The following is a 16359-nucleotide window of genomic DNA, read 5'->3' on the forward strand; positions in this document are numbered from 1 at the left end:
AACCCTTTAAAAATGGCAGGCAGGTCCTGATTCCAGGATTCCCGACCCCATTCCCAGGCTGTATGATTTTCGGGAGTGCCTTTTAAAGGGTATGGGCTGGTTCCTGTCAAAAGCTCGCATCCGGCACTCCTGGCCTGGCCAGCTCCGTTGCAGAGGTAGGCACCTCCTTCTCCACAATTTTGATGGAGCCGGGCCAGATTTTTAAACAGTCATGGTTCACTTAGAGGAGTCGTGAATCCTAGTCTGCATGAGTGGACCTTTTGAAAGGTACGTCCAAAAGGTCCCCCTCATATCCCCTATGCCAAATTATGCCCTGCCTCATATTATTCGCTCGGCTGAGAGCCCAGACAGCTCCTATTATACTAGAACAGCTGCTTCCCAGAGGAAGCATTGTTTGATTGATAACTCAGGCTCTCTGGTCTCTGCAGTCAATTTCACAATACCCGTATACACAAGTAGTTTCAAGGGTCTGTGGCTTTTCAAAAGGCCTGGATGATTGACACTTTTATTAGCTTGTACTTCAGACTTTTTAATAGGAGAAACTTCTCAATGAATTACTTTATTTCAAGGATTTTTTTTTTACACATACCACGTTATATTAAAGGGTTCACTGGTTCTAGAAAGTGTACAATGGGTCAGTGGGCATGGAAGTGTCATATATTGGTGTAGGGGGCATGAAGGACCATAGGGGATGGGTAGAGGGACATGAGCGGCATGTGAGGACACTGGATGGAAGGGCAGAGCTTGGCATTGGGGCATGAGGGGATATAGGGGTTGGGTCGAAGGGCAGAGCTTGGCATAGGGGGCATAAAGAGACATGGGGTTGATGGAGGAGCATAGGACGCATGAAGGGCCATAGGGGATTGGTAGAGAGGCATGAGGGGAAATGGTGGGGGATCAGTGGGGAGTGTTTGGAGGATGAGAGAGTATGAGGGCTGGGTGGCCTTTGTGTTTTTATTTTAGCTGGAACAAAGTTCCATGGCACTGTGGCAGGCCTCTTAAACAGTTCGCCTTTGTACCTGGCAGCCCCTCTGGCCAACTGAACACCACTACCTGGTACTCCAGCCCACACCCATCCCCCCAGCACTGAATATCCTACCTTTGTGGATGCTTTCTCCCAAGACAGGTGGGCTGAGCCTGGAATTTTTCTGACTACTCCTACCTGCCTCGGGCACTGGAAAATCCAGACCAGTGTCTCAGGTCTATGACCTTTCATCATAACAGTTCTTGCTCTTGTCTTCTTGACCAAGTGTTTGGTCAACCATCCTAATGTCTCCTTGCATGGCTTAGAGTCAATCTGTGTCTGATTATGCACCTGTAAAGTGGCTTGGCATGTATTACTGTGTTAAAGATGCTATATAAATGGAAGTTTTTGTTGTTCTTGTTGACGTAGGGGAGAATTTTCTCCCCGTCTGGGGGTTTGGGCGGGAGCAGGCGCAGGCGTGCGCGCAGCCGATCATTGCCCGCTGGGCACCTTCATTTTGCGTAGGTGGGTCAATTAAGGCCCGCCCAGTGTGACACGCGCCTGGAAGCGCTGAGCACTCCCTGTGCGGGTGGGGGGGGCGGGGGGGTGCGTTGCCTGAGGCACAGAGCTGCCTCCGGGAGATTAGTTTAAGTTCAAAAAAATTTAATAAAGGACAAAAAAATTTAAGACATGTCCCCTCATGTGAAACTGTCACATGAGCTGGGACATATTAATTAATTTTATTAAAAATTTTTGCAAGACTTTTAAAACCTTCATGAAACCTCATCCCGCCCATGGATGAGGTTTCATGATAAATGTGAAGGCCGCCTGGGCTCTTTGCCTGCCTGCCAACCTTAAGGTTGGAAGGGCAGCTCAGTTAATTGTTTCAATTGATAGTTAACTGGCCTTAATAGGCCTTTGACAGTTCGGCGGGTGCGCAGTCGACTCTGATGCGTGCCCGCTGAACTGAAAATCTGAATGACGCACAGTGACGTTGAGACGCCTGCTCCCACTCGCCGAGCGGAAGATTCTGCCCCTAGTGATCCAGTCACTAATGCAAAAAGATAATCAACACGACTACCTGCCCCTAACCACTGCCTTCAAGCCTAACTCATCCCCAGAATCTAAGAACAAACAAACTCCTATATCTGTAAGACTCCCAGCGCAGGCTAGTCCATATCAAGAAGCTTGAATGCCTCAATATACATCAGTGTAACCAAATTGTTCAAGGGCTTCATAAAGAACAGATGTAAACTCTTAAACTCAATATAAACTATAAACTCAATTTAAAAAAAGATAAAAATACATTGAAAACTATATGCATACATTCACCTCAGTTGTGGTCCTTTCCAGGTTATTAGAACTGCAAATGATACCCTGTGTGCCATCAGCAAGCCATCAGTGTGCAGTGAAGTTCTGCTGTCTCCACAAGGAATCGCTTACATCTCAGGTGAGGGACACTTCACCGCTAGGCTATACTGACAGCTCAGATAACTAGTAGATTTAGAGAATATTGGCATTCCAGAGAAGCTCCAGCATCCAATAAATTTCTACAAACAGAGAGCATAACCCATTTCCAATATCTACTTCCTAACACTGGTTCCATTCACGCCAGAAACAACAGTAACCTCGCATGTCTCCATGCCTGTCTCAGCTCATCTGCTACTAAAATCCTCATCCACACCTTTGCTATCTCCACACTCGACTATTCTACTGCTCCCCTGGCTGGCCTCCCATCTTCCACCCTCTATAAACTTGAACTTATCCTAAACTTTATTCCCCATATCCTAACTCACACCAAGTCCCCTTCACCCATAATGCCTCAGCTCCATAACCTACTGGCTTCAGGCTTGACAACATCATGGTTTTTAAAAAATTCTCATCCTTGTTTTCAAATCCCTCCATGTCCTCGCCCCTTCCCATCTGTGTAACTTCCTCCAACCCCACAACCCTTTGCGATCTCTGCATTCCCCTAATTCTGGACTCTGCACCCCCATTTTTAATTGTTGCACCATTGGTGGCCGTGCCTTCAGCTACCTGGGAGCTAGGATTTAAAATTCTTTCCCTAAACCTCTCCACCTCTCTCTCTCTTCCCTAAAAGTGCTCCTTAAAAACTACCTCCTTGTCCAAATATTTGGCTGCCTCCCCTAATATCTCATTTGGCTATGTGTCAAAGTTGTTTGGTAATGCACACGTGAAACGCTGTAGGGCATTTTATTATGCTAAATGTGCAATATAACTGCAAGTTGTTCTTGTTCCAAAGCTGACATTCGCATAAAAAAATGACTGCCTCTCTCTTGTTGCTATATAAATTCAGCTATCGGGGAAGAGACAGCAATCTTTTTCTGCTGCTGGAATGGCTCAACAGATATAGGACAACAATAGAATTTTCCTATGGATCTTAGTCACTCAGGAAGGTACGGCAGCTGGGATATTATGGTTAGCGAGAACTGGTCTACTTGGCTCCCTGTACATGACGGTACTAGCAGGCATTCTACTCAGTGGGATTTTTAAAGCCCTTGTAATTAATGGCGGTAGATGGGAAGATCACAGTATTTATAATTATGCTGCCAGCAATGCCAATTAAGGCATAAATTTCACATAGATCAGTTAGTCTGAGACAGGATTTTAGGAAGATAATCAGGATACATAATAGGACAGAGAAAGTAATGGAGAAAAAGCAGAGGCAAAGGAAGCAGGTTAAGGGTTATAAAGTGAAAGTTTAGGACAGATAACCAGGAACTATTTCTTTCATCAACAGGACCTTGGATTAAATTAGGGAGCAGCTGGATGTTGTAAAAGGAAAATGATAAGACACTGGAAGAATGTAGCCAAATAGGCTGTAGGGCCCTCTTAATCTGAACCTAATCTTTCAAATTTACCAAACTCTGAATGGGTTAAAGATTGATTTTGAGAAAAATAGCATCTGCTTTAATGTGAAACTTTTATTTAAGACGTTGAGTTTGTACAAGTTTGCTGACAAGGGTGGTGCTATTGTTGTCTGGCGCATTGACCTCTGCCTCGCAGAGGCTGAGCGTCAACACGCAGACGCTTCCTCCTACCTCCCCCTGGACCATGACCCCACCACTGAACATCAAGCCATTGTTTCCAGGACTGTTACTGACCTCATCTCCTCTGGAGATCTTCCTTTCACAGCTTCCAACTTCATAGTCTCCCAACTTCGGACGGTCCGCTTCTACCTCCTACCCAAAATCCACAAACAGGACTGTCCCGGCAGACCGACCGTGTCAGCCTGTTCCTGTCCCACGGAACTCATTTCTAGCTATCTTGACTCCAATCTCTCTCCCCTTGTCCAGGCCCTTCCCACCTACATCCATGATTCCTCTGACACCCTACATCATATCAACAATTTCCAGTTCCCTGGCCCCAACCGCCTCCTCTTCACCATGGACGTCCATTCCCTCTACACCTCCATCCCCCACCGGGATGGTCTGATGGCTCTCAGCTTCTTCCTCGAGCAGAGGTCCGAACAATCCCCATCCACCACTACTCTCCTCTGTCTGGCTGAACTTGTTCTCACACTGAACAATTTCTCCTTAAACTTCTCTCACTTCCTCCAAATAAAAGGTGTGGCTATGGGTACCCGCATGGGCCCCAGTTATGCTTTTATGGGGTATGTGGAACATTCCAGCCCCCTCCCACAACTCTTTCGCATTGATGATTGCTTCAGTGCTGCTTCATGCTCTCGTCTGGACCTGGAAAAACTTATTAATTTTGCGTCCAATTTCCACCCCTCCATCATTTTCACATGGTCCATCTCTGACACTTCCCTTCCCTTTCTTGACCTCTCTGTCTCAATTTCTGGCAATAGACTGTCCACCAATATTCATTACAAGCCTACCGATTCCCACAGCTACCTCGACTACAGCTCCTCACACCCCGTTTCCTGTAAGGACTCCATTCCATTCTCTCAGTTCCTTCACCTCCGTCGCATCTGTTCTGATGATGCCACTTTCAAAAACAGTTCCTCTGACATGTCTTCCTTCTTCCTTAACCGAGGTTTTCCATCCACGGTAGTTGACAGGCCCTCAACCACGTCTGGCCCATCTCCCGCACATCTGCCCTCACACCTTCCTCTCCCTCCCAGAACCATGATAGGGACCCCTTTGTCCTCATTTATCACCCCACCAGCCTCCGCATTCAAAGGATCTTCCTCCGCCAACTCCAGCATGATGCCATCACCAAACACATCTTCCCTTCACCCCCCCCGGTGGCATTCCGCAGGGATCGTTCCCTCCGGGAAACCCTGGTCCACTCCTCCCTCACCCCCTACACCTCAACCCCCTCCCACGGCACCTTCCCATGCAACCGTAGAAGGGGCAACACCTGCCCCTTTACTTCCCCTCTCCTCACTGTCCAAGGGCCCAAACACTCCTTTCAAGTGAAGCAGCATTTCACTTGCACTTCCCTCAATTTAGTCTATTGCATTCGCTGCTCCCAATGCGGTTTCCTCTATGTTGGAGAGACCAAACGCAGACTGGGTGACCACTTTGCGGAACACCTTCGGTCTGTCCGCAAGCATGACCCAGAACTCCCTGTCACTTGCCATTTCAACACTCCACCCTGCTCTCATGCCCATATGTCCGTCCTTGGCCTGCTGCATTGTTCCAGTGAAGCTCAACGCAAACTGAAGGAACAGCACCTCATTTTCCAACTAGGCACTTTACAGCCTTCCGGACTGAATATAGAGTTCAACAATTTTAGATCATGAACTCTCTCCTCCATCCCCACCCCCTTTCCGACCCCCCTTTTTTCCAATAATTTATATAGATTTTTCTTTTCCCACCTATTTCCATTATTTTTAAATGTATTTCCATCCATTGTTTTATCTCTACCTTTTAGCTTATTTCGATCCCTTCCCCCCACCCCACCCCCACTAGGGCTATCTGTACCTTGCTCGTCCTGCTTTCTACCCTTAATGTCACCTATTATCACATTCCTTAGATAATATCACCACCTTCAACACCTCTTTGTCCTTTTGTCTATGACATCTTTTGGTTATCTCCACCTATCACTGGCCCTCTATCCAGCTCTACCTGTCCCACACCCCCTTAAACCAGCTTATATTTCACCTCTTTTCTATTTTTCCTTAGTTCTGTTGAAGAGTCATACAGACTCGAAACTTTAACTGTGTTCCTCTCCGCAGATTCTGTCAGACCTGCTGAGTTTTTCCAGGTATTTTTGTTTTTGTTTTGGATTTCCAGCATCCGCAGTTTTTTGCTTTTATCTTAAGTTTGTACATACTGAAGAAGCAGGGGCTACCACCATTGACAGTTGTAACTTTAAGACAACACCTTCTCTGTGACTTTACAGGGTGGTGGCTGTGGCTTTCTGGCTTGAGATTCTGTTTACTTTCTTCAGTTCCATGACTAACTCTCCTATCCTGTTTTCCATTGAGCAATTCTTTGAAACAAAAAAAAAGTTCCATTGCCTCCTTTTACATAAACAAACCCAAGTTGTCATGGAGACTGCATCAACACCAGTACTCAATGCAAAATGGAGATGGTAGGAATAGCAGCATACAGTGGACAATGGAGAATGAATCAAAAGGGTCTCATTAGTATGAATGGTAAGTTGGTGGTCAGCGAAAGTGAAGACCCAATTTTGTAAGGTCAGTCTTTTCGTGCTATAATGATTCTACTTTCAGAACATTTTCCATATATTTCCTAAACTTGTCTTTTTGAACAACTTTTGTCTTTAGATTATCATCTCACCCTTGACCTCCTCCTCTGTCTTAGCGTATTAAAGCACCCTCAGAACTATTCTTGAGCACCTCCTGGTGGCTGGCTGAGTGCTATTGATAGAGGCCTGAGAGCATATCCTCTACAAACCCTTCCTTGTCTGGAAATGGTGCAGTAATTTGTGAGGAGAGGGTAAAGACCCTAAATAAAAGAAGGTAGCTTCAAACTAGGAGGGCAAAAATAAAATAATTTAGATTTTGCAGAGAATGGTATTTTATAGACAAATAGAGTTAGTAAATATATAATTTCAGCATCCGTGCTCCTAAAGTATTAATGAACTAAGGTTTGTAATTTAAGCTGACTTTCAGATAGTTGGGGATAATAATAATAATCAGAAGTCCAAAATGAAGGCAGATTAGTTGCCCGTTATTTCTCACAGGGTGAGTTCCAATTTGAAGCTGGTACAGTGGAGTCGATACAATCATACTTTTGGTAGGAGAGAGACCGTGAGGCAAGACAAGCTAGTGGTGCCTTTCGACTTATATAATGTTAACTTTCTCTTGTGGTGCTTAACTGTCCTGTTAATGTTTGACAGCACAAGAATTATTGACTTATATACTTGTCCAAGTTTATGTCAGCCTTTTTCTCTAATCATTATGGTAGAAAAGTTGAGCTCCTTAACTGCTGAGCTAGTCAAGCCAGTGAATGGTTGAGTAATATGGTTGTGATTTGATTCCCAGCCTATATTGAGTTAGATGATCCCACTATTGGAGAAAGAGAACAATTAGCACCAGAGCTGCTGAAGTAGGGAGGAGAAACCTGGCCAGGCATTATGCTACTGTATGCTAACCAGAAGCATATGTCTCGAAGCTGGCAGTGAACATGCTCAAGCTTGGCTGAGAAGCCTCCACGGTCGCATAGTTTGCCAACACATGCTGTCTATGTTTTCATATGAAGGATGACCACTAGAGTGTAGTCTGGATGGCATCCCTAGAAATGCAGCATAGCAAGGGAAAGGGATAAGATTATCAGGAAAAATGCTGGGGAGAGAAAACATATTGAGGTTTAACTTTACATCCAACTCCTCAAATAATGCTGGTGAAATATTTTCAACTGTGCTCAAAACATATTTTAATCCAAGGAAACAAGTGAAGACTTTGGGGTTTGGGGTTTTACTGCAGATATTTTCTTTAGTAACGCTTCTTCAATTACTCCCCGAGGTATTAACCACAGTGAGCTTTTTCCTGCCCAGTAACTAGATCATTGTATCAAACCCAGGGATTGAACAAAAACTCCTCAGCTTATTAATTATATACTTGCCCTCAAGACAGCTCCATTGATTCTGGAAGGTGGTAGAATACAACACTTCACTAGAATTTGGCTTAAGACTACAAACTGCCAAACAAATTTGTTAAAAAGCAGTTGTATAAATGAACAGTAGCAATGATATATGGCAGATTTACAGCTGTTCCATTGTTAACTATCTCTCCTTGTAAGACTCAAGAGGCACTTATGTCTGGCACAATGCCCCTGAATATTAGATATTGTTCACTGTTGACCATCCATGGAAGCTCTTGGGCTTATCTATATCTTTCCACAGGCTTCAGATCAACTGCTCAGAACAACTGAGCTGAAAAATTGACAAAGGCAATCAAAATTTAAATGCATATCTCTTAAACTCCACTGTCAATCAGATCTATATCCAAACAAAATCACAGGGTATTTGGTTTATTCCCTGGTAAGACCTCTCAAAATCTATTTTTCTTTCTTCTCTGCAGAGCACCCTAAAAGGTGAACAGCCAGTAGTTGTGGTCCAAATTGGTACCAACAACAAAGGCAGAAAGAAGGAAGTGGCCCTGCAGTCAGAATTTAGGGAGCTAGGTGAGAAATTAGCAAGCAGGACTTCAAAAGTAGTAATCTTCATTATTCCCAGTATGACACTCAATTGAGTGTAGAAGTAGGAGGATAAAGCAGATGAATGATTGGCTGGAGAGATGGTGCAGGAAGTAGAGGACTTTAGACTCTTGGGACATTGGGATCAGTCTGGAGGAGATGGGACCTGTACAGTCCAGACAGGTTTGCACATAAACAGAGCCAGGACCAATTTCCTCGATTTGCTAGTGCTATTGGGGAGAATTTAACCCAACTTGGCAGAGGTGTGGGAACCAGGAGGTAATATCAGAGAGTGATAGTAAGGTGCAAAGAATATTGGGAGAGACAGATAGTATAGGGTGGTAAATAGTAAGGTATAAGTGGTCAGCTTTACAGGGAAAGTAATAAAATCTAAATTAGAGTTAGAGTGCATGAGTGAATATGCTGAGTGTGGTAAATAAGACTGATGAGTTGCAGACCATAGAATCATAGAAAAGTTATGGTGCAGAAAGAGGCCATTCAGCCCATCATGCCTGTGCTGGCCAAAAAGATAAAAAAGAAACTAGTCGCTCATTTTAATCCCACTTTCCAGCACCTGGTCCATAGCATTGCAGGTTATAGTACTTCAGATGCAGATCCAGGTACCTTTTAAATGAGTGGAGTGTTCCAGTCGCAACCACCAACTTAGGCAGTGAGTTCCAGATGCCCACCACCCTCTGGGTGAAAAAGATTTTCCTCATGTCTCCTCTAATTCTTCTACCAATCGCCTAAAATCTATGCCCCCTGGTAATTGACCCCTCAGCTAAGAGAATCAAGTCTTTCCTGTCTTCCCCATCTAGGCCCCTCATAATTCTGCACACCTCAATTAGGTCACCCCTTAGTCTCCTCTGTTCTAAGGATAACAACCCTAACCTATCCAATTTTCAAGCCCTGGCAACATTCTTGTAAATCTCCTCTGCGCACTCTCCTTCCTGTAATGTGGTGACCAGAACTGTACACACAATTCCAGCTGTGATCTAACCAGTATTTTATACAGTTCCATCATTACATCCCTGCTTTTGTATTCAGTACCTCACCCCAAAAGAGGAAAGCATTGCATATGCTCTCTTGAAGTCCTCTACTTCCTGCACCATCTCTCCAGCCAATCATTCAGCTGCTTTATCCTCCTACTTCTACACTCAATTGAATGTCATACTGGGAATAACGAAGATTACTACTTTTGAAGTCCTGCTTGCTAATTTCTCACCTAGCTCCCTAAATTCTGACTGCAGGGCCACTTCCTTCTTTCTGCCTATGTTGTTGGTACCAATTTGGACCACAATGTCCACCTGTCCTGCCACCTTCAAGGACCTGTGGACATGCACTCCAAGGTCTCTCACTTCCTCAACCCCTCTCAATAACTTCCCATTTATTGAGTATTCCCTTGCTTTGTTTTCCCTCCCCAAATACATTACCTCACACATTTCCAGATTGAATTCTATTTGCCACTTTTCCGCCCTCTCAACCAAAACATCGATTCATTCTGGAGTGGACAGCTATCCTCTTCACTATCAACCACACAGCCAATTTTAGTGTCATCTGCAAATTTCCCAATCATGCCTCCCACATTTAAGTCTAAATCATTAATATATACAACAAACAGCAAGGGCCCCAACACTGAGCCCTGTGGAACACCACTGGAAACTGTTTTCCATTCGCAAAAACATCCATTGACCATTACCTTTGTTTCCTGTCACTGAGCCAAATTTAGATCCAACCTGCTACCCTCCCCTGTATCCCATGAGATCTCACTTTCCTGACCAGTCTGCCACGTGGGACCTTGTCAAATGTCTTGCTGAAATCCATGTAGACAACATCCACTACACTATCCTCATTAATCCTCCTTGTTACTTCCTCAAAAAATTCTATTAAGTTAGTACGACTCGATCTTCCCCAAACAAAATCATGCTGACTATCGCTGGTCAATCGCGCTTTTCTAAGTGACAGTTTATCCAGTCTCTTAGAACTTTTCCAATAATTTTCCCACCACCAAAGTCAGACTGACCGGTCTATAATTTTCTGGCCTATCTCTCGCAACCTTTTAAAATAATGGTCCAATGTCCGCAGACCTCCAATCCTCTGGTACCTGGCCTGTATCTAGTGACGATTGGAAAATGATCCTCAGAGCATCTGCTATTTCCTCCCTGGCTTCCTTCAACAGCCTGGGATACAATCCATCTGGCTCTGGTGATTTATCCACCTTCAAGGATGCCAGTCCCTCACTATGCTTATTGTATCTAATATTTCACACTCCTCCTCTTTAACTAGAATGTCTGCATCATCTCTCTCCTTAGTGAAGACAGAGACAAAATGCTCGTTGAGAACCATGCCCACATCTTCTGCATCAGATCAGACACGATAGTCATGTGGTAATATGGCGTTGTGGCAATAACAGAGACCTGGCTCAAAGAAGGGCAGGATTGTAATTTATATATTCCTGGATACTAGGTGTTCAGGAATGATAGGAAAGGAGGAGAGGTGGCAGTATTGATTAAGTAAAACATCGAGGGCAACTAGGGATGGGCAATAAATGCTGGCACATCCCATGAATGATTTTTTTAAAAATGCAGTGCTGGAGAAAGGCAATGTCCCAGAGGTGTCAAGGACAGAATCTATTTGGCTAGATCTAAGGAACAAAAAAGGTGCAATCACATTGCTTGGTGTAGTCAATAGGCAACCAATTAGTGGGAAAGATGTAGCAGAACAAATTTGCAAGTAAATTACAGCGAGGTACAAAAATTACTTATAATAGTATTTATAATGCTATAATAGGGACTTATAAGAGTACTTATAGTGTACATATAATAGGGAATTTAATTATCCGAATATAGATTGGATAGTAATAATGTAAAAGGTAGAGAGGGTCAAGAGTTCTTAAAGTAGTTCAGGAGAATTTTTTACAGCTGTACATTTCCAGTCTAATGAGATGGGAGGCATTGATGGACCTAGTTCTTGGGAATGAGGTTGGCCAAATGTATTAAATGTCAGTTGGGAAACACTCCTTAGCCCAACCGTTTTCAGCTGCTTCATCAATGACCTCTTTGCAATCATAAGGTCAGAAGTGGGAATGTTCGCTTTAATGTTCAGCACCATTTGCAACTCCTCAAATACTGAAACAGTCCATGTCCAAATACAGCAAGACCTGGACAATATCCAGGCTTGGGCTAACAAGTGGCAAGTAACATTCGCGCCACACAAGTGCCAGGCAATGACCATCTCCAACAAGAGAGAATCCAACCATTGCCCTTTGATATTCAATGGCATTACCATCATTGAATTCCCCCACCATCAACATCCTAGGGGTTACCATTGACCAGAAACTGAACTGGACTAGCTATATAAATACCGTGGCTATAAGAGCAGGTCAGATGCTTGGAATCCTGTGACAAGTAATTCACTTCCTGAATTCCCAAAGCCTATCCACCATCTACAAGGCACAAGCCAAGAGTGTGATGAAATACTCCCCACTTGCCTGGATGAGTGCAGCTTCCACAACACTCAAGAAGCTTGACGCCGTCTAGGACAAAGGAGCCCGCTTGATTGGCACACATCTGCAAACATTCACTCCCTCCACCACTGACGCACAGTGGCAGCAGTGTGTACAGTCTACAAGATGCAATGCAGGAATTCATCAAGGCTGCTTAGACAGCCCCTTCAAAACCCATGATTACTACCATCTAGAAGGACAAGGGCAGCAGGTAGATGGGAACACGGCCACCTGGAAGTTCCCCTCCAAGTCACTCACCATCCTGACTTGGAAATATATTGCCATTCTTTCACTGTTGCAGGGTCAAAATCCTTGAACTCGCTTCTTAACAGCACTGTGGGTGTACCTACACCACATGGACTGTAGCAGTTCAAGAAGGCAGCTCACCATCACCTTCTCAAGGACAACTTGGGATGAGCAATAAATGCTGGCCCAGCCAGCGAAGCTGACATCTTGTGAATGAATATTAAAAAAAATTTTAGCCAACAGCGATCATTGTATCATAAGGTTTAGATTGGCTATGGAAAAGGACGATGAGTAATCCAGTGTGAGAATAATTAACTGGGGGAAAGCTAACTTCAACAGAGTAAGAATGGATCTGGGCCAAATAAATTGGAATCAAATATTAAGAGGCAAAACTGTAACGGAACAATGGGCTGCATTTAAAGACAGAGTTCAAGTACAGTCAAGCTATATTCCCACGAAAGGGAATAGTAGGGCAATGAAGTTGGTTGAGTGACAGGAGACAAAGAACCTGAACCCTGCTTGAAAAAAACTAAAATCCCAGGCAAAGTCACACGGTGCATTTGTGAAGCTGCAAAATCCCACCCTAAAGGGAAATCTGGGCCATTATCATCATATGTTATTTATTTGCATAGAACAGTTTATCCTTCTTTATATACCCATGGCAGATAGTCTGTTCTGGGATATTGTGTAACAAAACAGCGTAATTTTCTTTGAGTGCTTGTGAAATTTGAATGTCCTGTGACAAACAAACAAGATAACAATGAGAGATCATGAAAAGAAATTGTAAATATCCATGCAATATGAAGCGAATGAATGCCCACCCAGCACATTATAATACTCCAATTTTTTTTTTTTGCAATTCCCAGGTGTTACTGAGGTGTACCGAGTGGCAAAGAGGGTGGAAGGTGGAATGAAGACTCTAGATATTAGCAATGAAACGCTGCAGCATAGTCTGAGAGACATTGAGATAATCTGGAACAATTTGCAGGCTTTCCTCTCATTTAACCCTTCTATGTTACAGATGTTGGTAAGTGCATCTAAGGCTAGAAATTACTGTGGGTGACCTTACTATAAGATGCTTCAGAAGTTCATATGACACCACTTCGGTATTTTAATAGAAGCATTTATTGCACTTTTTATCAATTAGTTTTAAGCATTACATTTTAACCTGTTAAACATATTGATGAGAAGGTGGTCTCATTCAAAATAGCTTTTTAAATTATTGATAGTTTGGAGTTTTCATGTGGCTTGATATTTAATTGTGAATGCTCCACATATAGAATAAACCATCTCCTAAAATGAAGATGTCCAATTACAAGAAGAGGAGTGATTCAAGCTGTAACAATAAAATACGCATTGTAAAACAAAATGTCTAAAATGCAAATAATTTCAAGTTTATGGGAGGCTTTTTGCTGGTTGTGCATCTTTCCACAGATATTATGTTGCTGATTATGGAAGCTAATTATTAATAGATATTTTTCAGAATGTGCCAAGTTTCATTTTCCAAAGCTATTATTTGTCTCCAGTGCCATGAGTTGTTGTTTGTACAAACTCCTGCTTCAGGCCAACAATGAAGCAGCAGTGATTGAATTACTGATTCCTTGGAACTTAAATGGGGACTAGTTAGTATGATCTTGCATTTGAGTGCGTGTTATCCACAGCACAAGTAATTTGAAGGAGGCAGGATAATATTCTCTTTATAGCACAATGCTTCTTCCAGCACCAGCCCTAAACACAGCAGCAGACCTGTAATACAAATAAGAAAATGGCAGGGTCACTGAAGGAACAATGGAAGCACCTCAGAGATACTGTGGCAGTGACACTGGACTGGCTGAGCCTGCAATATTTATTTCCTCCTCTCGCATCCTGAAGGTGCTGACTCCTTTATTAGGATATTTTTGATAGATCAGGAACACTCTCCCTTTCCTTGGTCTTGTGAATCATGACAGCCAATGTTGGCAGTTGGCTGGTCAGGGTGGGGAGGTAGGGGGCATCACAGCCAAGCCCAATGTTCTCATCCAATGTCCACACACACATATGCAGCTCCAGCAAGAGTCACTAAATGGTGATCAAGAGTGGGAACCCTGCCTGATATGGTCCAATTGTTATTAATGTGGAAATGTTGAGTTCCTTGATCGTTCAGCTGGTTAAGACAGTGCGTAGCTGAACCATATAGATCAGAAAGCTCTCGGGTTTGATCTCTAGTATGCGCTGAATTAGTACAGCCTCAGTGTGGGGGGGGAGGGGGGGTGCGGACAAGGGACAACTGGCTTCAGCACCCTTAAAATAGGGAGGTAGGGAGGGAAAAGTCAGTTATTACAATAAAGCCAATTGTAGCACTCCTACTGCTAGTCCAGGTAAGGTCAGTCAACTCTGTATGAACTGGGCATCCAGCATTCTGCTTTTTCACATTTTTGCCCTTTATACATCTTCCTCTGCCTTCAGAATAGGCTTGTGGCCAGAAAGTGTCAATTTAACTTTTACACAAGTGGACAAGTGCAGAATATTATGGCTGGAGTTGCCTTCATCTTCAACACATCCACTGTTCAGCAGTGGGAAAGTGAAATGGATGTTGCATTTCAGAAATTCACTAAAAGAGAAAGTCAAAGCAAACAAATTTATCATATTTATCATGAGAAATGGAAACTGAGTTATGGGATCAACTTGCTCCTGGTTGTTACAACAAGTTGCCTTTAATGTAGAAAAATGTCAATACTATGAATAGACTATAAAGCTTCTACATCTCGCAGCAGCCTTGACACCGGTCCTGTTAAAACTACAATCCCTGACCTTTCTGAAACTAGCTGTGCAATATTTTTGGTTACTTAAATTCCTGAGGATATAATATTTAGATTATAGGTTAGCCTTCCTTCCCTTTTTAATGCATGGGCCTTTAAAACTTAAAGTTGGGACACTACTGCTTGATTTACCCTATCCTCTCTCCTACAGTTTTCAACCTTGGCACTGCCTGAGTTATGGGCCTGCTTTTGCTTTTCTTAAGCTATCTTGTTGGGTTGAACTAGCACGTAAGGACACCTGATAAAAAAAGGAAAATATATTCTGAGGGTCACGTCCTTCAGGGTGAATAAATAGATTGGTATCTTTTTTGTGGAAAACAGGGCCTTTGTCTTATAAATGGTAAACCATGAACAGTAAGGGCTAAAAATGTGCAACACCACTGCAAGGCCAAATATAAAGTCAAAATTAAGGGCGATTTACACGGAGAAAGTCAGTAAAATGAAAAGTCAGCTCTCACTGTAGTGCTGCTTATCCATTTTTCTTTATTCATTCGTGAGATCTGGGCGTTATGTTTCCCATCACTAATTGCCTCTTGAGAACAGCTAAGAATCAACCACGTTGCTGTGGGTCTGGAGTGACATGTAGGCCAGATCAGATAAGGATGGCAGATTTCCATCTCTAAAGGGCTTTAGTGAACCAGAAGGGTTACCGTGTCTATAGTCTGATGCCCAGCATATGCTGTCAATATTTGGCAGCACATGTCGGTGAATGAATATTTTTACAAGAAAATCTGCACAAGTTCCTCTTCTGTTTGACTTTGTCAAACATTTTCAGGACATCCATTGGCTATCCACAACTAATGAAAGACCTGACAAAGAGAAGCAAGCCCACATCTAGCACCTGAGAAACTGACTGGTAGTATTGTGCAGTAAATGGTAGTCCTGTAGTAATTATGGTTTTATTTAGTGTGTAATGTACCTTTTAAGAATAATACTTGTTAGGAAAGATCGCGTGATCTGTAGTAACCAATAGGAGAATAGCGCCGGCTACCTCAATAGTCAAGTGTAAGGATGGAGTTAGAGTTGAAAGCACATGTGTAGTTGTTGCTGAGTATATTGTAAATAAACTTAATGTTTCCACCCAAGAAGTGTCTGCAGATCAACTCTATTGCTAATAGTATAGCTCGGCCACCCCACGACAAATTGGCGATGAGGACAAAACAGGATTGAACAGGAGAAATCAAGTTAAAAAGAAATCGGCATTGTTCATTGCCCAGTGATTGTAAGTAGCAAGCTCCATTAGCATTGAAG

At 43.2% G+C, this 16359-nt stretch overlaps 1 protein-coding gene across 2 annotated transcripts in view; it reads left to right on the forward strand.

Moving 5' to 3' along the window:
- LOC144687635 (synergin gamma-like) overlaps positions 1-16359 on the forward strand; it is a 450053-nt gene that overhangs the window by 9632 nt on the left and 424062 nt on the right. For both annotated transcript variants that reach the window (XR_013578181.1, XM_078554007.1), the window contains exons 3-4: positions 2318-2414; positions 13177-13337. Coding sequence is in view for 1 of the 2 variants with exons in the window: in XM_078554007.1 (XP_078410133.1) it covers positions 2318-2414; positions 13177-13337 (258 nt within the window). In the remaining variant the exon portion in view is untranslated. The remainder of the gene's footprint in view (positions 1-2317; positions 2415-13176; positions 13338-16359) is intronic.

The sequence above is a fragment of the Cetorhinus maximus genome, chromosome 12, assembly GCF_964194155.1.
Source record: "Cetorhinus maximus chromosome 12, sCetMax3.hap1.1, whole genome shotgun sequence".
Lineage (NCBI taxonomy): Eukaryota > Metazoa > Chordata > Chondrichthyes > Lamniformes > Cetorhinidae > Cetorhinus > Cetorhinus maximus.